Source organism: Charadrius vociferus, unplaced genomic scaffold, assembly GCF_000708025.1.
Source record: "Charadrius vociferus isolate BGI_N301 unplaced genomic scaffold, ASM70802v2 scaffold32, whole genome shotgun sequence".
NCBI lineage: Eukaryota > Metazoa > Chordata > Aves > Charadriiformes > Charadriidae > Charadrius > Charadrius vociferus.
Window position 1 is genome coordinate 2,780,134 of NW_009647856.1, and position 22,254 is coordinate 2,802,387.

Genomic DNA, 22,254 nt, shown 5'->3' on the forward strand with positions numbered 1-22,254 from the left:
GACAAATCTGCCTTTTGCAGATACCAGCCGAACTCTCCCCAGTTGACAAGGTTTTGAAAGTAACACATACTATGTAACTCCCAGGGACATCCACACTTTAGGTTCACAGACATTTTCAAACGTTACTGAGTGTCTCAGAATTCTTGTGAAATAGCTCAGAACTGTTCCCACTTTACTGGTGAGAAAAGTGAAGCAACAGGGAAGAAAAAAAAGTAAATCCGAGGCAAAGACACGGCTGGAAACTTTAATCTCAGTTCCCCACTACTAGAGCACCAGAATATGCTTTTTTCCTTTCCTTTGTGCAACCAACTCCAAGTCCTCAAATTTGCCCTTTAACTTGATATTAGTTATTTTGTTATATGCCATTTAAACCACAAGGTCAAATGGGGCACAAATACTTAAAGCATGAATTCTCGTACACAGTTTATCACTTCTTCACAATCCACACACAGCTAATGCAATTCATTCTGGAGACTATAGCAATGCAAGAGAAAAATCTTTGCTTTTACAGGCAATGTATAAATAGATGACTGTTTCAAATTCTCTTCTGTATATCCATCTATCCCTCTCTATATACCTAAATATGTCTCCATCTCCCGAGAGGTATAAGGGATATAAATCTGAAATCCAATGTCAATCATTCTTTTGGCTAGTGTAGGAGGTCATTTAAATACAAATGAAACACTTCAATTGATTCTGCTTCTTTCATGAAAGGAAACCCAAAAACATCACCTTCATTGCACTGTCTTAGAATTCACAATATGTTCAACGCTCGTAAAATGAGCAGGCATTGAAAACAGCAGCATAAGAAGAAATGTTACAAAGAATCAGAGAGTACTATCTCGGGGCATTAATTTATCTTGATCACAAAGTGCTTGTTACTGTTTCTGACACTCAATACATTGTTTTTCCTACTTTATCTGATGACTTAATATATGCGTGTATACATAGTTATTAAAAATATGTTTATGTATAGGTATGTGCTTAATTCATTTTTATTATGATATCAAGAAAGCAAACTTCAGTCAACATTTATCAGATGCTATCTAGACAAAGCACTAATCCTCCAAGGAAAGCCACAATTCTCAAAAGGATAGCAATAAGTTTACGTAAATCCTTAGGAAAAGAAATTGAGGAAAAAAGTGCTAGCTCTGCAATTTAATCTGAAAAACACAAAGTCTTTTGTAAACCATCTCATTAAGGGAAAATACAACAATATAAACAAATCAAAACCAATACATTAATGAAACTTTTAAAAACTTTTTCAGGTTTTTGTCATTAGGTGGCACTAAAACAAAAAAGGTTGAACTGCTCCTACGAATGTTATCTTGAAATGGGGATTTTTACACTTCTGATAGAGGTTGTTGCCTTCTGTGAATGGTATAAATTTATCATTATAACTAAAAAAAAAATAAGTACTCCTGTGTGCCAAATGAGTGAAGAAACAGGAATATTAAAATCCAAACTTCCTCCTGAAAGAAAAACTTCCACATGTTGAACATAAGAGATCCCAGCTCCAGGAGGATGAAAACTGATTTTTCCATACAAAGGATCCATATTACCAAAGCAAGCATCTCCATTTCCAACAGTTTTACAAGCTGTGTTTACAATACTTATAATAGAAAAGCTGTAAAAGTTAATATTTCTTAGCTAAACTCCTATCAAAACGTCTTCCTGCATCTCCAAAATCTGTAAAAGTTGTAACATTCTTATTGAATATTTTAATACCGAATCTAAGTAAAACTGCAGATTTTCCCAACCATCTTTACCTGCTGCCTCCCTGTTCTTCACTCATTCCAGTTATTTTACTAACATCTATTGATTCAACATAACACGTTTAATCAAAATCTCCTGAAATTACATTTCTAAACAACAACAAAAACAAAAAACACTATAACAAGCCTAAAAACAATCCCTCCACAACTTCTGACATTAAATGAGACCTTAAGTGCCTTAAACTGTGTGCAAATTTTGTAGCTCGAAACATTCAAAAATGTTTATTGTTTATAGACAATCATGTAAACTTGAACAAAGCAGTAATTCCTATACTTAAACTTGCTACTGAGACAAAACTTATGCATTTAAAATACCAAGACCGTGATAGATGAATAGATCAGAAACATCACTCTGGGAATACTGAAAATTGAGAAAAATACAGTCAGCTTGCTGAAGACCTAATCAGATACTACCGGTGCTGACTTTCAATCTGCCAAGGTTTGTTGCTACGCTACTTCTACCTCATGGCTAAATCAGCTTGGTGACCCAGTTGTATCTATACATATTAAATGAGCAATAGTGAAATAGATCTGATTTCATCAGGCTTTCGTCTTGTAGCTAAATCCAGCTTTGCTGCTTTCTTTTCCTTTTTTTTCCTGCTGCTTTGGGCTTGGTAATAGGATTTTAGGGTTAATCCCAAGAATAACTGAATCTTGAATAAGGCCAGTTACAACCTATATTTCAGCAGTGGGAGGATATTATAAATATTTATCAGAACCCACTTAGAGAATAGGAAGAAAGCAATTTTCAAAGTTTTATTCTCATGTAGATCTCAGTACACAGAAAATTTGAGGCAGTTCAAGCAATAAAGGTTTGTAATGTGACATGCCAAAAAATAATGCGTGGTGTTAAAGTTCAGCATTCATATCTTGCTAGGGAATAACTGTTTTCTCCTATCCTATGGCTTGCATACATATAGTCTTCAGGTATATACTGTAGAGAAAATATAAAAACCTTATTGTAGTACTCAGAAGGACCATGTCTGCATTTCTTAAATTGTATTGCACTTTTGTAAATTGTATTTACAAATATTTTGTAAATTGTATTTACAAAAGTAAATTGTACATGTTTGCACTTCTTAAATTGGATCTACACTATTGGAATTTCCTGAAATTTAAAATGTATTCTATTTCTTTTCATTGTGAAATGTATATATGTTTATTATAGACCAGATGTAGCAGCGGTCAACAACAATAAAACTGTTAAATCACGAAATATGTGCTGGAAAAAATATTGTAGCGTAATATGAGGTAAATGTTTGGAAAAAGACCAAATACAGGGCCAAAATCTGCTCTCAGTTAGCTATGCTAACTTTTCTAACCAATATGCTTATCTGCACATAACTCAATGCAACGCTCCCACTGCATGCAAAAGGGTTAATGTTCAGGTCATAAAGTATGACTATGCTGTGAATCTCAGTTACAACAAAGAATGTCAGTGTAGGCTGAAAGATGAATTAGCTTAGCAAGATGAACTCATTTATGGTCAATCCATGATGCTGTGGCTAAGTCAGCATGCATTATTTACTTAAAATAGCATCTTTCTGACTTCTACTGAAAATTTCAGTACTGTAAACTTCAACATCTCCCAGAGAAAGCTGGGTGGTCTGCACTACTGCACTCCTGTAGTGCTGCAGTCCTGCAGGCTGCGCTGTATGGCACTGTGACCCAGATACGCTCTAGGAGAGAAATGTAACAAGAAGAGACTTTCTAGAAAATTATTTTGTAGCCTTATTTTTTGTTTTGTTTTCACTTGACTGGGGAAATCTTCATTCAGCCACACTGAAGTTGTTTAGAACATGAAACACCCTTGGCCAAAAAGATGAATCACAGTATATCTCAAGTTGAAAGGGACCCATAAAGATCAAGTCCATCAAGTCCAACTGCCTGCTCCTTGCAGGACTACCTAAACTTGAACCATATGACTAAGAGCATCATCCAGACACTCCTTGAACTCTGGCCAGCTTGGTGCCATGACTACTTCCTTGGGGAGCCTGTTCTAGTGACAGACCACCCTCTTGGTGGTCCTAATGTCCTGTCTGAACTTCCCCTGACACAGCTTCATGCCATTTCCTCGTGTCCTATCACTGGTCACCAGAGATAAAGGTTTGAGTATTAAACCATTATCTATAAATTCACTGTCCATTGGAACAAATTGCCCAGGGAAGTTGTGGATGCCCCCTCCCCGGAGGTGTTCAAGGCCAGGTTGGATGGGGCTTTGAGCAGCCTGGTCTAGTGGGAGGTGTCCCTGCCTGTAGCAGAGGGGTTGGGACTAGATGGTCTTTAAGGTCCCTTCCAACATTAACCATTCTATGACTCTATGATTCTGTATGTGAGGTTGCTACTCAGGGCATCAAAAGCAAGATGAATATTTGGTCAGTGCACCGAATTACAAGACAGCCATATGCTTCAGTGCCAGACCACAGAACTGGGGGGTGGTAGGGGGCTACAATGTCACCTCCATATTCCCAGGGTTTGACTTAAATGTGCCTGTCACCCTTGCAAGGCAGAGCACCGTGCCTGGCCGCGCATGGTGCCTGGCGGTTGGTGAGCAGTGAGGAGGCTGTGGTAGCACACTGCCGATGTGCGAGTTACTGCTGCTGAGGCAGGGAAGCGTGAGACAGGATGAAAAGTGTGAGACTTGAGAAGTCAATGAATATTTCATTCATGTTTTGCCTAGGTTAAGAGATCATTTAGGTTCACATCAAACTAACATCTTGCCATATACACCTTACAATTTTCATCTACCAAACAGATGACTTTTATAGAAAATATTTAAAAAAAGGGAGACCATAGAACAAATAGTCCCCAGCCCAACCCAAACCTTACAGACAGGAGACATTTTCTTTTTGCATTAGCATGGTGAGTCATTTCCCCAGCAGACTCATTAAAGCCAACTCAGCCCAGCCCCTCCAGAACTGCTAAGGAATGAGTTCATTGTTCGAGAGACTATTCACCCACCACACGTTTTTAATTATACTGTCACAAGTCCCCCTAATAATTGTCTCCTGGTTGGAACACTGACTCAGAAATGCAGTTTTGGTCCAGCATCTGACATTCCATAAAAACTCGCAGGATCAGTGCTAGGTCTGACACGTAGCAGGGCTCTCTTGAGGAAGACTCAGGCTTTACTGAAAATTAAGAAACTGGAAACAGCCAACAGATTTATTAACCAATGGAACCATGAGGTAGAGCTAACACCTCAATTTATATACCACTAAACTACTCATTTTAAATACCACTAATGTACTAGAGACCTGGAATTTATTCTGGAATTTATTCGCAGAAGCCCGTGCCATATGCTGTTAGAAGTCTGACTTCCTGACATTTGACAACTATAAGAGGCAACAATAAAAATCTGTATTGATGCCCAAAGCAATCCCTCAAAGTGGGAACAGAGGTGACTCTTGTAGTCATCTGGAATTATCAGTTATACTGTACAGTAATAAATGCACAGTTTCCAGCAACATCCCTGCTCCTGACATCCTAATGTAGAAATTCAGCTTCTAATTTCCATTCCCTTTGGCTCTTCATGCGCTCAAATACTCTGTTCCCTAGAATTAATACTTTATGACAGATTTAAAATGAAACAGATCTTGTTTTAAGATTTGCCCTATTCCTTTTCCAACTCTTTCTCTTTCTTTTTTCTCTCTTACATACCTTTCGAACATTTTCCTTCCACAGCAAACTAAAGTTGCAGTTAGTAACACAACAGTAAAAACTTAGCTGATATGTTAACACAAACAGTAACACACAAGACAAAAAAAAGAGGTGTGAAAACCCCAAAAGTGCCTGTTATTTTTATTCTCACTGACTCCTTTTTGCATTCTCAGCTGAGCAGAGGTAGTATGATTCAGCTCATCTCACTTCAGTGGTCTTTTAATTGGGAGCCCAGTCCAAGAGAGGCTCTCCCTACAGCCAGCGGAGGCAGACAAGCACCTCCGGGCCATCGTTTGGCCTCAAGATAGTCAGCATGGCTTGTCTTCTGGAGGTCTTTTTCATTTCCCACAACTAACTAGGGCCTAGGCAATAACCCCCCTTTTTGGACTCAGGGAGGTTTTATGGGAGATGTTATGGGATGCAGGGGAAGAGCATTTCAGGATTTCACAGGACCTACTATGGAATATTTATGGGAAGAATCGAGGTGAGGAAAGGGATGGGGTTAGGTGATTTGAGGACAGAAAAATGGGGGAAAATAGAAGAATAAGGGGAAAAAATGTTGGTCTTGTGTAAATGGTTTACTGATCGCTATGTTTTTCTGGCCACATTCTGCACCTCATCAGCACAGTCTCTCCTGTCTTCTTATTAAACTCCATCGCTACCTCTTTTCCTGGGTGAGGGACTCTGTTCTGAGCATATATCTATGCATGGGTGTGTGAGTGCAGCACCTGGAGTCAGACCAGGGCTCACAAGTCCCGTGTGTCCATGGTGCAGCAGCTGGAGAGACTGGAGTGAGTGGACTTTAGTCTGGACTAAAGACTTTAGACTTTAGCAACTGGCGAGAGACCATGGGTCAATAGTGAGGGACCCATATGTCCATGGTACCGGCACCTGCAATGTATACCAGGTGCTGGTCTGGGATGTCTCTAGGGGTGAAACCCATATGTGTGTGTCTCTAAGGGTGAGATCACAGGGGAGGGTTGGCTACTGGGACTAGGGGAGTCCCCACCAGCTCTGTGTGTGTGCATGAGATGGGCTCTACCAGCAACCAGCAACTGGATGGGGCTGCAGCCTCGGAGGCTTGTATGTCTAGGTGGCAGCAACTGGGCAGACCGGGATCCAGGGGCAGCTGCTATGCAGATGAAGTGTCTGAGTCCAGCTGCTGGAGGGATCCACACAGTACACATGTATATATACAAACATATATATATATATCTCCTCAGCAGCAAACTTCCATCCTGCTGAGTCACTTGGGGAGCAGGCTGAGGCTGTTGGTGCTGCCTGCGTTCATGTGAGTGCTCTCTGTTTTTCTGTGCTACCTGTGTGGCTGGCCTTGCATGTATGTATATACATGAATATATCTTATGTGGTATCCATGCGCTCTGTGTGCATGTGCCCACCGGGAATACATGTTCAGCCTCACTACTGGTTGGATCTTTGGCATGGAGCTGCAGCTGCCTCACCTCTCTTGGGGTGTTGAATCTGGCATGATATGCTTTAACCTAACAGGTAAAATAATATATATATAAACAAACAAGTCCCTAAATTCAGATGGCTTGGTTGTTATTTTGTAACACTAAAAGAAAAATAACTTCATCTTCTAAAGGTTTCTCAAGTTTACTTGAAGCTCTGTAAAGTTCAGTTCAAATGAATAGTCAGGAAAAACTTGTTGAAACACATGCTTTCTTTCTAAATTCCCTAGCAATATATCGGGTATGGCTCAATGGCTTTGAATGCAGATGTGAGTAGCTGCTGTGCAGGATCTGGCTGGCTGTACTTTTACAAATGCCTACTAGCTTGAGCATAGTTCTGAGCTTTGTACGGCAACTGGCTTTTGGAGAAGGCCCCTGGTGTTAACTGTAATTCCCAGAGAAAGAATACTGGCATAATATTTTAACCCAGACACTAAAAAAAAAAAAAAAAAAAGTAAGGAAGTACCATAGGGAATATAATCACTGGGACAGCAAAGTAACACTTCATTTTCACCTCTTTATCATGGACTATTCTGTATATGTCTGTTTTATACAAGTATTTACCATTCTGTCTTATGTCACAGAAGAATACTGTAGGGCTGTTTAAAGTGAAGATAACAACGAATTTTCACATATATTAGGGATAAAAGACAGCCCAACTACTGAATATACATATCACTAGATAGGTATGGATAAACTGTTAAGTATACAAGGAAGATAAAAAAGTACTTGTTAAATATGCCTTATTTACAAAGATGAAGACTAAAATATTTGTATTACACAAGGATGATGAAGTACTTTCCAGTCCATTAGTAACGACAGTGGATAATGAACAGCTACTTGGGATAAACATTTAAGTCAGCAGGACAAAACAGAAAAAAAGCACCAACCAACCAACCAAAACCTTTATGTATTCTCGTTTTAAGACTAAAAGGGGCAATGAGATAATCTAATCTAACCTCTTGCATATTGTCTTACCACCCACATATCATAAAATTACATGCCTTAAAATTCCTTTGGTTACTTCTGTAATTGACCTTAACAATTACATTTAGTAATAGATGTTTGCTTAAAGTGCATCTTCTAGGAAAGCATTAAATATTGATATGAAGACAACAAGAATCTTTCTTTGTAATTTGTTGAGGCATATTAACTATTTATGTGACATTCAAATTTATTTGGCTTCCACTAGTGATTCTTGCAGTGCTCTCGTCTGACAGTTTTAAGAGTTTACAGATGACGGAGTTTTCCCCAGCAACAGCACTTCTCAGCTGTGATTAAATCAGTTATCAGTCAATTTATTTATGAACTCCTGAACAGACAAAAAAATCAAATTCTGTGAGTTTGAGAGTATGTTTGAAATCCAGCTTCTCAGGTGACAAACTTAGGACTGTGTGAAGATGCTTTCAAGAATTAAGCAGTCATCCATAAACCACTTTTGGTCCTCAGAGAAGATACCTACGACCTTTTTTTGTAAAATCTAAGCCAATCCAGTTTGTGTTAAGTTAGTGGTGTAATCCACATTTATGTAACAGCATTTAGCCACAACAATGAACAGACACACATTCAAAATCTGAGTTCAAATTCAAAATCTGAATTCAAATACTCTTCTTCTGCCTTCCAGGAGAGAAACTGAACTATCAATCCACACGCTATTTAGATGGAAAGTTGTCTCTAGCCATGTTACTGAAGCTGTACAAGAATTTCTAGTTCATCATGTCTGATGAAGACTGCAAGAAGTTTGACTTTCTAGTGGTACTTCACTTTTTCTTGATACAAATTGTGTAACTTGCTTTCCTGAGGATCAGGGTTCCACTGAAATCAATTAACCGCATTTCAAAAGAGCCAAGTAATATAACATCCTCCTACCCTAATCTTCCTCCCAAGTCCAACCCCACCTGAAATACTTTAACATAGCATCATTGACTCCTATCTCGGTTTTCTCTTTAGAGGGGAAGGAAAATGAAACTGTAATTCTGTGGGGAAACAAAAATTTCACGATGTTGTTAATACTACTTCATTTATTGCTTCTATTCCTACTCTCATTAATGCATTAAAAGAGAAAAGTCTTTCTAACTTCTTAACAATTCCTGGATTCACATAGTTCCCAATTTTTCTCTAGGTTCCTAAATTGATTCCATTGTTATTTGTAGAATATTCATTATCATTACATTTGATAAACAGGACCTCCAGACATATTTCCCATACATATCTTTCCATAGATATATATCCTAGATCTATCTGGAATTATTAGTAACACAGAATTTGAATACTAACTTCTTGAAACTTTGCTTCAGCCCAGCAGTCCTTACCAAACATACCTGAGTGAAATGCATACACTAATTCCCTCGGTCCCTGAATAGGGAAGGTGCAAGATAATGACCTTCCATTAAGGAATGCTAATGATTTTCCATTAAGAAACACTCCTATGAGGATATGTTTCTCTGTAGCTATCATTGCTCCCCCTTGTCTTGAAAACGAGCCATTCAATACAAGAAAAACTGCAAGGTCATTATACAATTAGATGGATTGTGGTTAAAAGAATCATGAAGCTCAACACTCAGTTCTAAACCTGCCTATATAGTGCTTTTCATTTACTATTAAATATATATATATATTTGTTTACTTCCTCACACAGCTATGATGTTGAGGAGACTGTATACTTAATTGGAGCTACTGTGATTCGTTACCTGAAGTGCTCCAGGACTGAATCAGTAAAAGAGATGTTTATGCAGACCTACAGTGGGAACTTGATATTCTATCTTTTTTTTAATTTGCCAAATAATGAAAAACATGGCAGGCATCTTTATATTTTCTCCTTAATATTGTCCAATATGGAAAATGGGAAATTAAGGACTGAAATTACATCAGCAAGTCTGCTGGCAAATGCCTTCATACAGGAGTCCTGTTCATCTTCTCCTCTAGATCCACCCAAGCAACTACTTCTGTGCCAGTATCTCACACTGCTATCATTATCATGTTTTATGCCTTCCTTAAATACTGGTGTTATGTAGACAAACTAACCACCACTGAGCTCTTCTGGGGAAAAATTCAAAAGCACAGGAAGAAAGTATGTCTTAGTCTATTTGAGAATATAATTTAATTTAAAGTTCACCAGAACTATTTTAAATGGAAGTGATAAAGGAAATTGAATTTTAAAGAAAGTTCTGGAAGCTTTTTCCAGTTGGACTGAAGTACACTTATACAAATCTAAAATTTCTGATGAAGAAAACACAAGCACGACAGATTACCTGGCTGCAAAATCCAGTACCCTTCTTCCCTTCAACAGGACTTCAGGCTAAGGTTTCTACTCGTGTCATGTTTGTTAAGTTTTTAAAGAAGCTTAAGAAAGTATTTCCCAGAAAGAAGGAATGTTTCCCTGTACCTAAGAGAATACAGGTGCAATCAGAACTGCATAATGCAGGAAGGAACAGGAAGCAGAAAGAGAAGAGAGTCCTTTGATAAATTGAAAAGCTCTTTCTGAAACTCCTCCCCCCCCCGCCCTTATCATATAATAAATATTTTAATTAGGAAGGCATAAAGCCTGTATCAACTTGGGAGTAAGGGGGGCAAAATAAACACATTGGCAACCACTGAACTGTGGAAATTATATGATAAGCTGCTATTAAGAGTCAGTGGAAAAAGGGGTGTATCTTCCACAGATTGCTTTTATCCTCAACAATAATTTCATAGAGTGGGTGCATAATTTTTTCTTTGAAATCAGTTCATCCAGAAATCTCCTTTTCTCTGGTTTTAGTTCATGTGCAAAACTGCACAAGAACACGAGATGAGCTTTCAGTTTTCCCAGAATATGATTCTGTTATCCCTAGTATGCTCATAACATTTAATTTCCAGTTCCTAAGCAGTAAATACTTGTTTGGATTTGTACAAAGGCTAAGTGATTTTAAACAGTCCTACAGCTCCTGACCTTTAACATGTCTGTTGCTATAAGGTAGGATTTTCCTTTGTGTGGTTTTCCGCATCTCCACAGATTTGAAGTTGAAATACATTTCTCCTGCAAACTGCAGCCTACCCACAATCATAAGCAAATTACACTCTCTGTGTCAACATTTGAAACCAAGTCACTAAATCACAACGTGCTGGGATGGAATTGCTGCCCCTATCATCTACCACTTACTGCTATCAAAGCATATAACCAGATTAGTGGGAAAACAGCTGTATTACTCATACACTTAAGCTCTCTCAAACAGCAGGTTTTCTTTCTGCAACAAAGCACAGCACTTCAGATAAGAAAAATGCAAATCCCAGAGGAAATCATGTCATATTAACCCCTGGCAATCTTTACATGACTTAATAGTTTATTCAACCTTTTTTCACTGGAAATAAATGCAAGAACTATATTAAATCGGTAGAACTAATGTATTTTAACACATCTACTTTTAAGCTTTTTGTTCCCTAGGATTTCTCTGTATACCAAGTACGGCTCATTAAATCATCCTGTCACTTTCTAGAAGTGATTGGCATGAGCTTAAATCCGTGTCTCTCAGTTGTGGGCATGAATCATCATACATATGGGTTTTGTGGGACAACATCTTGGCAGAGGTTAGCAGTAAAACAGCTCTCTAGTTAACTCAAAACCTCATTACTAAACACTCTATGGTTATTAAAGCTAACCAGCCGTAAAACAGCTGTTGCTTTCTTGGCCGAAAGATCCAGGGGGAAAGAAAAATTGTAGATAATTTCCAGCTATTGCTAGTGTTCATATAACCATCAGCTAATACTGTATTAACTGAAAATTTTCACCTACTGTTTTGGATTTTTTAATTAGCCATGATGTCTTATACCAGGATGCTTGAAGATAAAATGTCCTTAAGCAATAACATGAAACATATTGAATAAATATACATTTCTTTCACCTAGAACAAAATGTTTAAGTTGATATTTTGGGACTTGGACTTAAGAAAGCACTGGATTTGGACTTGATTTAGATGTGGATTCTTTGTTATGAAACATTCTGTGAAGAATAATGGTCATAGAACCATAGAATCATTTAGGTTGGAAAAGACCTTTAAGATTGTCGAGTCCAACCGTAAGCCTAGGACTACCAAGTCCACCACTAAACCATGTACCCAAGCACCACATCTACACATCCTTTAAATACCTCCACGGATGGTGACTCAACCACTTCTCTGGTCAGTGCTTAACAACCCTTTCGGTGAAGAAATATGTCCTAATATCGAATCTAAATCTACCCTGGTGCAACCTGGGGCCATGTCCACTTGTCCTGTCACTTGTTACTTGGGAGAAAAGACCAACCCCCACCTCACTACAACCTCCTTTCAGGTAGCTGTAGAGAGAGATAAGGTCTCCCCTCAGTCTCCTTTTCTCCAGGCTAAACAACCCCAGTTCCCTCAGCCGCTCCTCATAAGACTTGTGCTCCAGACCCCTCACCAGCTTCATTGCCCTGCTTTGGACACGCTCCAGCACCTCAATGTCCTTCTTGTACTGTGGTGCCCAAAATTGAACACAGTACTCAAGGTGCAGCCTCACCAGCGCCAAGTATAGCGGGAAAGATCACTTCCCTAGCCCTGCTGGCCACACTATTCCTGATGCAGGCCAGGATGCCATTGGCCTTCTTGGCTACCTGGGCACACTGCTGGCTCATATTCTGCCTGCTGTCAATCAACACCCCTATGTCCTTTCCTGCCAGGCAGCTTTCCTGCCACTCTTCCCCAAGCCTGTAGCGCTGCATGGGGTTGTTGTGACCCAAGTGCAGGACCCGGCACTTGGCCTTGTTGAACCTCATACTGTTGGCTTTGGCCCATAGATACAGCCTGTCCAGATCCCTCTGTGGAACCTTCCTACCCTCAAGCAGATCAACTTGGTGTCATCTGCAAACTTACTGAGTGCACTCAATCCCCTTGTCCAGATCATTGATAGAGATATCAAAGAGAACTGGCCCCAATACTGAGCCCTGGGGAACACCACTTTTTACCAGATGATCTTTTGTGTGTGACCATATCTCTAGATGATCCTCATATCATTAAGAAAAAAGAAAAATGAGATATTTTAAAATCAGACAAGAATTAATGAACCATCTGCCTTATAACACAGTACATAAACCTATTAAATCATGAAGCTTTTCATCAAATGTATGCAAGGAAGAATAAATGGGGAAAAACTAAGTAGTAAAATGAAGAATTTAATATTTGAATAAAGATGAGATCTCAGACGTCTATGAAATCCTCCTGAATGAAAGTCATGTATGTAATTTTCAAAGATTTAACCAAATGATCAGAATAATGGTTGTTCTAATGTAATATGTTTTACTTTAAGTGTCAAGAAATCTAAATAATACTTAAAAATAAAGAAACATACATGAAAACACAGCAACTAATACCAACTTTGTAGTGGATAAATGCTTTATAAAAGTTAGGTCTGCATATACACTTTTGTGAATAATCTTAAGAACAAATAATACTGAGTGTGATAATATAGCACCTTCTTAAGCGAAGTCAGCTCTAGTACTTAATTTTGGTTTGAGATTTTGGTTGGACTGCAGAAAAACTGTGCAAACTAAAAAAAAAAGAGGGAAAAACATAAAAAAAAGACCAAACTTCTGTGTTCACTTCTCTTGCTTAAAGAATGTCTTGTAGTAGTACAACCATGTTTCCTGTCTTTAGCATATGATTCCCTTTCTGCTAGAGAAATAAAATGTCAGAACACAATGTCTCCCAAAATTCCAATACCTAAGTCATCCGAACACATGAAAACATAAGTTATACAAAGGTAATTGCAATACTGAAAGGATCTAATATGGACTTAATTATAAGCGTACAACACCATGAACATTTTTATAAAGTGCACTTTATAAAAGATGTAGAGATGCCATGCCCTGCTATGTATATTTCTGTGAGTGTTGCCTTCCTCTGAGGATGAATGCAGCATGACCAAAAAGTCCTCTTAGGTTCTGCAGTCAAATACTTGATGTGTGCCTCTAAAATTCATTCAGAGAAGAAAGGTCCTTTCATATTGAAAGTTACAAACCACTGAGAGAATGTACTGTAGAAAACAGTCAAAGATTTCTAGTCCTTTTTCAACACCGATCTCAACCTTGGGGCCTCGCTAGAATAACACTGAACCTTAGCTAATAAAATACCCTAAGGAAGGCTTAACATTAAGATACACTATTTCTGGTCAACTGGGAACAAATGAAGGAAAGAGTTTGGAAAGCTGTGTAAATCAGGAGGTAGTAGGGGTCCTGATTTTCCAACAGCAAAAGCTGGCACAGCTACACTGAACACAGTAATCAATTTCCAGCAGTTCAGGATTACAGTCCTTTTTTTTTTTTTTGTAAAACTAGTGAACCTAACAACAAGATTTCAGCTTTCTAATGTCATTACAGAAAAGCTTATTTCCTTTAATAATAATAATAAAAACATTAGTTTCTTTTTTTTTTTTTTACTGCAATTTAGACTAAAGAAAATGGTCTAATCCACTATCAAAAACTTTAACAAAGGAAATACGACTGCAAATAAAAGTTTCTCTCTACTACTTGTAGAAAGGTCTAGCTAGACTGACAGCAAATGATGAAGCAATAAGCAGTATTCAAAGAGATTTCTGATAGTGATATTTCAGGTCTTTCTCCCTGCAGGCTGGCTACAACACATCTGTAGAAGTTGAAAATTGTCTCCAAAATTATTCCAGTTACACACCACGCAGGCTGTCTCTTGTCATTAAGAGTAATGTCAATGTTCCCATCCTAAATCCTTAGAATCAAAGCTCTATAGTTCAACATCTTAATAAAAAAAAAAAAAAAAAAAAAAAAAGCCTGGCCCGAGGCTTGAGCATGACTTCCAAGGTATCAGCCTGAAAACTGAAAGTTACCCATACCATCTTCTCCCTCCCGTAATCTATTTTATTTTGCCTTCAGATTTCTTGAAAACCAGAAGTTCCACTTTAACTTCCAGGCAAGTGTTAGAAAGGTTAAAATGCCATTAAAAAAGCAAACAAACAAACAAACCCCTATTTTAAAGAACTATTTAAAAACTATTCTATAGAAACAGAAGTTTTAAGTCTAGTAGTCAAATTTGAAGTACGGTAAGTATAGGAGGTACTAAAGTTTCAGATTATATTCTGAAAGACCTCAGTTGCTGAAAAGCCAGCCCTGAAAAAGCCAGAATCACCTTAATTTGAAAATCCTTACAATCCTACCCTCCTCCTAACAATCCTCTGACCTGCACATCACGTATGCCGTGTCTGCATGCATTAATTATGTGCATTTTAAGTTCCTTCATAGATTCTCCCCTTTATTATATTAATTATTATGGGGAAAATTACTTTGCTACCCATTGAGTTGCTAACTGTAGAACTTCTTAGCAGCACCTCTTCAGCAGGTCACAGGTATGACTCTACATCTTTTGTCATCGTGCATCAATTAACATGAGCAACCCAAATATCTGTTGTGTGGAAAAAGGAACTTCCCCCTATATCTTCTATATCATTTCATCTCATACCACAATTTCAAGCCTGGGAACTACCGATTATTTCGATAGAATTTGCATATACAAGTCAAATAGAAGATGTGTTCCACAGACCAGAATAATATATTGGAAAGGAGAATTTGGCTGCACAGAAGTTTGTTTAAATGACTTTTGCCCTTCACTTAAATGTATAGAGAGTGACAAACCTAGGACTTATAGTAAGCCGAATGTGGTATTTTGCTATATATTTTAAGTCTCTCATCAGCTTAACATTCAAGTATCTCATATTTGACATTAAAAATAGTTTGCTTATGTTTTTGTTGACAATGCAAATTTTCTGGAAAAAACATACTCACTGAAACTACATTCACAAAGTCATCGTCAGACAAAGTCTCCAACATCTCAATGACCGAGGTGCGGATCAGTTTCAGTGTCAATCCACTGACACTCCCACTCCTAAGAAGATGATAGAAATATTGAATTTAACAAATCTTATTTAAAATGTACAAAGAAAATACAGAGCACCAGTCAGCACTCTCATCAACTTTCCCACTAAAATTGCCAATAATTTTCCTGAATTCTCCAACTCATCATTAGCACTATTACATTATAAGAATAAAAAATTAAGTCCAAAACTGGCATTCAAAGCTCCAGTCCTGTGGCTGAGATGAAGTCATAATGGTACACCACTTCCTTATTTTCGTTTCAAGAAACCTGAGAGAGTTTTCCACCTTCAACCAACGCATTATGTAAACATTTTATACTCCTACACACAGATTTACAGCCTCAGATTTTCAGATGCCCAAATGACAGCTTGTTTGATTCAAGGCAAAACCTCATCTGAAGCGAAGAAATAACAAATGTTGATAAAACTCACTGCTGATATGAAAGCACTTCACCACATTTAAAAGCATTAAATGCAAATTCTCGTACAGAGAATTTTTTCAGCATATAGTAATCTGTTTTACACATCAGGTTCAATGTTTCCTTGAGTCCCTCAACACTAGCTAAATAAATAAAATCTTGCCAAGGCAAAGAGTGTTCTTTATTAATTTCTTTGCTCACTTTCTATTAATGTTTTATAGTAACCAAACTTGGCAATTTTAAAATATATATGGTAAAACATCTGAAGTCTGCATACATTCTCATTTTCAGGCTCATGAAATCATGATTAAATCTACTGTAATGTTTGTGTTTTATGACAAATCTTGGCATGAGCATGAGAAATTTTCAGCTGATTACTTCAGTAATTAAGAAGCTAAAAGCAGAATATTAAAATGATTAAAAAAATCCGTCCTCGTGCCCACTTTAAACAGCTTTCAGGTTTGGCTTGTGCTTTTTGGACCTATTTTTTCCTGTGTAGGTATTTTGTTCATACCAAGATTTTCAATCCTACCATATAAGGACTTCTTAATCCTCTCCCTTCTTCAGCATACAGTTTTGTTCAATATACCTTAGTACTTTTATCCCTCAAATGTCAATATCCAGACATTAAACACTTACGCATCAACTAAAATAAGCATGTCTTTGGGAGATGCAGCTCCTTGGATATACCTGAAACAAATAAAGGGTATGAATGATGCAAATTTGAAAACAGGTTTGTTGCATGCCATGGAAGACACTCTGTGATCGCTAAGCTAAATCCAGCTGAACCAACAAAATCCTCCTGCTGTAGCTAGTAGAAAACCAAATGCTATCATTTTCTCTCTTGCTGTGTCTTCTAAGTAAACCAAAAGTCAAGTCCAAACTGCATTGAGAAAGCCTGAAAGTAGGATACACTGATCAAAATTTACTATTTTCAGGAGTTGATAACTAAAAAAAATGAATGTTATTTCAGAGCTAAAGACCTTGATGATAGATGAATCAGCCCGGTTTAAGGAAAAATATTTTGTCCTTTGAAAGAATATATTCAACTGGTATGAATCTGAGTATCAATATGCATTATTCCTTGAGAGGCTTACAGAAAAAAAATCATGAGAAACAATCCTACTGTTCTCTGTCTTTTACCAATCTAGAGATTTTTTTCACTGATCTAAATCACTGAGACATATTTGTAAACACTTTCAAAAGTCTGGAAGAATAGCTAAGTCTAATAATCTGAATTACATGTGATTTTCTGGACAAAACCAAAGTTTTTAATTGATTTATTCCTTTTTGATCGTTATCCTACTATTAAAAGGTCCGTGTAATGCAAAAGTACAACACACTATAGTGCATATTGCATAACAAATAGTGTAATTTGAAAAAAAAATAGAAGAATTAACGCATTTTATAAAAATAAAATATCAGTATATAAAAGTAAGGACCATTAGATATAAATAACTAGAAAAAATTGTCTTTAAAGTCTTATCTAGAAAGTAAGAGGCATATATTTATCAGTCCTTTAAAGAAAGCTTACCACGGTCTTCTGCGAACATCATACAGATCTATTTTGTTTGGAGTTCGACTTTTATCTACCCATGGGGATGCTAAAAAAGGAAAGAAAAAAAATAAAAGAAATTTATCTTAAGTATTTTAAATGTAACAGTACAATGAATCAATAGCACAAACTTTTAAGTGTATAAATATCAAGATATGGTATCAATAAAAAAATCTGTATTTGCATAATTTGTTTTTGAAATACTTATATTCTCCTATATGCGCATACAACATAATACAATAAAACTATATATAGATAAAGACCTTAAAAGATCACATTGTGTTGAAGAAACCGTGAGTGACTATAACTGACTACTGACTTAAATGGAAGCAGAATTTCAACCAAAGTACTTTAGAATATGAAATAACTTTTTTTTTTACAAGAAAGTAGTTACTTTTTAAAAAAAAAAAATTAGTTAATTAATGTTGTATACAATAATACTGTGTTGATCTAAAGCTCAGCTACACATCTGAAAAATTATTTGCTGACTCAAGAGAGCTTTACCTAAAAATGCAAATTAGAAAAGTCATATGAAAGTATCATATTTTCTGAAAATAAAACGAGGTGGAAATATTTGAGTTTTTGTAAAGAAAATTATAAGATTAATAACCTTTTGCAAGCATTTATTATAAGCTTTACCATAATTTTAAACAAGGGTAGGCATATTTTCCTCCCTGAAAAATAAAATAAGCCTTTCAAAACCACTTGACAGCTCAACAAACACAAATAAAAATGTGAAAATTTACATGAAATGAAATAATGTTTTGCAATTTGCTCTCTCATTGTGTGCCAACAGCATTAGAAGAGCTGTTTCCTGACATTAACATTTTTTCTGTCTAGGAAATAAAAACAGATATAGGCAGCTGCAGGATTCGTCCTGAAAAAGCATTCACCTAAGACAAATGGGAAGAACTGTGGTATCTCTATCCATGAATATAAAAGAAGCTATTAGCTTAGAGTAGCTGCCTATTTCTGATTTTACTAAATAAACCCTTTCCTAAGTGATCATAACCTGAGTTGGCATATCAGTTACTAGAACATTTAAACAGAACATAAACCACAGGACATTTATCAGTGTACATTTATCAGCCACAGAAAACAATGCATATTGTTGCACACCAGAAGAACCTCAAATTCTATACCAGTATTGTCTATGATCTCAGACTAGACCACCTGACAGGTCCTTTGTGATCCAAAGGGATAAGGGTCTTTGAAATTTCCAGAAATGAGAAAATAGTATTTTTGAGACTGATATATGTCAAATCTGTAACTTAATTTTTATTACTTAGGTATGGATAAGTTAAATTTGCCAGTAGTTTTTGAGCCTGAAACCATGGTTAGCACATGTTCGATCATGAACTTTTTGTGTCCATCCAGAGTAACCTATCCATTAGAATTCCATCTGAAAATCCATCCTTGAAACACATTCCCTGAGACTTGCAAAATCTGCATCCAGTGTACTTATTTCAGTTTGTATTAGGAGTAGTTTAGGGAAAATAGCAAACATAAATCAAGGTACTGACCAACACTACTATATCTTTGCCTGAAATTTAAGTCTTTCCACAAACATCCAATAATAGCCTATGCCCTATCAAATCTGTCTCTGTTGATCAACCCGTATTTTGGACAGCCTTCATAAACAGAGAATTATCTGAACGTATGCATCGCGATTTATTTCAAAACAAGGGGTAAAATGCAATTTACACTGCTGGTGTGACAATAACTCTTAGCAATCTCCACTAAGAAGTGAACTAAAAGTTTTTTCTAAAAGTATTTTTTTCACATAAAAGATAAGTCCCACTCCTTAACTGCATTCTCCAAAGCAGACAGATGGTGATTCAAAGAGAATTTGAAAATGGGAGCTGAAGAAGAGTGCTTCTAATATCATTGTATTCTCCTATAACGGTAGGTACTGACATAAGCATTCATTTAAATTGAATCTATTTTCTAAAGGCTCACAAAATAACAGAGTAGCTCCTTAGCTAACGTAAATTATCTACTGAAAACAATCACAGGAACATTTAGCTGCAATTTATCTGATAAAATAACCTTCAAGAAGATGATAGTGTAGCTTACTTCACATACTATTTTGAACTACAATCTAAATTTTCTAAATTCTGAACTAAAATTTACAGAAATATGGGTTAAGATTACATTTTTTCTGTGTAATGGAAGACAATACAAGAAATAATTGAGCTGCATTTTTCTGCAACACCTAAGAGCTTGAGGTCAACAATTTCCTTGATGTCAACACCAGTTGCCTAGACAGAACACACTTCAGAATCGTGTCCTTTACATCAAACATAGTGTGGCAAATCTTTCAGAAATGAGAAGTGGAAAAAATTAATAATAACCTAAACTTATGAGAAACATCAAATCATAAAATTTGAAATGCCTGAAACTTTCCCTAATATTTCCAAAAGCACCAAAAGCTCTGTGTAACAAAAGCTGGTTGTTTTTTTTTTTTTTTTTTTAACTTCAATACAAACCAGAGCAATGCTTTTTTATATTCAATTTTTCTTTCCTTTCTTTCTCTTTATGGAGAGAACGCTCAAAATTTCTGGTTGAAACAAAAAGAAAGGATCTGAAGACAAATCTTTCCAAATCACTTTTCAGAGGAGGTCCTTCCGTTAAGACTCAAGCAACTAAACCTTGCTCTCAGTTCTACCATAGTTTTTCAGTAATTCCCTGGATTGCAACAAAGTTCAAACTATCCCTTTCTGGATACCTCCACATTAGTAAGTTAAAAAGCCCAATGGAGGGGAAGACATACACCAGAACTAGACTATGAACTATTACAATGGCCCAGTTATACCCTTAGCTCACAAAAGAAACTGTGAATAAACCTCTCAGGGCATTCCTTACAGCCTATCTGGCATTCCTTACAGCCTATCTAAGCCTTTTGGAGATTACTGTGAATGGTAACACTTACAGTTTTCATGCTGGGAAACAGGCTGAGTGGTGAACACAAGAGCTAAATTCTACTTCTCTTGCACCAACTTGGCCCTTGCAGTACACACAGTCCTGGAAAGATTGTCAGCAGCTTCTGAGAGATCTGGAGAAGGTCTTTAAGACATTTATTTCTCACCATGCCGTTACATCAGTATTTTCTGTGCCACAGGTCAATAAGTTTCTTTTTCCTAATTAATATATTATCTTCTGTTGAGACAAATATAACAAGCACCTATATGCTTAATTTTACATGTGAGGAAATTATTCTGGATTTATGCTTTTTCATCAGATATTAATGGGTGCTGAATCATACAAAGACTAATTAAGAAATATAGTGTTTACTGAGAAAACTAGTTCTATTTATCTTTAGGATGTTTTCTACAACAGGTTACGTACTCTAGTAGTAAGTATGTGCATGGCTAAGCATAAATAAGCACTCAGACCTTAATATCTAAAACTTCATTCACACCAAAGAAGTGCTGAATTCCCTCTCCAACCTCAAGAATTAACACAACTAAATTACTCATTCACCCTAAGATCTCTCTGGATTAACACTTTTAATTTTAGATGGCTTTGAATGGTCTAAAATCTCTTCACTGGTTCTGGTAACGTTCTGAGTATTTAAAGATCTTATTGAAATTGCTGTTACTAGGAAACTGAAATTCCCTTAGGACTTCTGACCTTCAATGATCTAATTTTAATTTACCCTCATTTCACCTTTTAAAAAATCATTTTTTAAAAGATGATAAATGTTCTCTTTGCAAAAGTAAGTAATTATGTCTTTATAATTAAACAGGAAATATTTAGAAGGGATGGAGACCACTGAGAAAGACCTTCATTGCCTTGGTCTGTATACAGAACATGCTATAAAGCCATTAGGGGAAACTGCCTTACATCTTACTGACAAAAGCCATTACATGATCTAAGAAGAAAGCAAAATGAAATACACTAAGAGATGATTACACATTTTTCTAAAAAAAATAAAAATGAATATCAAGGATTTTGAGATTTACAGTTTTATATATATAACCTATTTTTTAAAACATGCATTTTAATCAAATTCCTTGGAACCTGGATCACCGAACGTCTTGAAGTGAGCCTTACCGTGTTTCATTGCTGCATGCTAATATCTTTAAACAATGTCAACACTACACAGTTCTCTGTTGCATACATTAGGCTTTGGTCATGTTCTCCTTTGATGATTTTCTTGTTTGGCATATGGTTAGATTTGATATTATATAAATTATTCATTGGATTTGATATCCCTCCCACTTCTGCTGTTTGCATTATGGAGATGCAGGCCTGACCAGATTTCAAGCAAGAGTAAGGCATGCTCTTCTGTTATGTCTGCACATGTAGAGTGGAAATCCTCAGTTTTCTTGATTACATGTAAAACCAATTCATACAGTACAGAGGCTGTCACAGGGTAAAGCGCAAATGAAAGTATTCCTCAGGAAAAGAGACCTTGGCTACATCTGTCCATTTTTAATTCATGAGATGAATCCAGAGGCATAGGGAAGTGTCATGGGAGA

At 36.6% G+C, this 22,254-nt stretch overlaps 1 protein-coding gene across 1 annotated transcript in view; it reads right to left on the reverse strand.

Annotated features, from left to right (window-relative positions):
• The window catches only part of CACNA2D1 (calcium channel, voltage-dependent, alpha 2/delta subunit 1), a 420,200-nt gene that overhangs the window by 88,065 nt on the left and 309,881 nt on the right, over positions 1 to 22,254 (reverse strand). The window contains exons 8-10 of the mRNA XM_009882926.1: positions 17,750 to 17,819; positions 16,855 to 16,905; positions 15,708 to 15,807 (exon numbers count right to left, since the gene is read on the reverse strand). Coding sequence (XP_009881228.1) covers positions 15,708 to 15,807; positions 16,855 to 16,905; positions 17,750 to 17,819 — 221 coding nt within the window. The remainder of the gene's footprint in view (positions 1 to 15,707; positions 15,808 to 16,854; positions 16,906 to 17,749; positions 17,820 to 22,254) is intronic.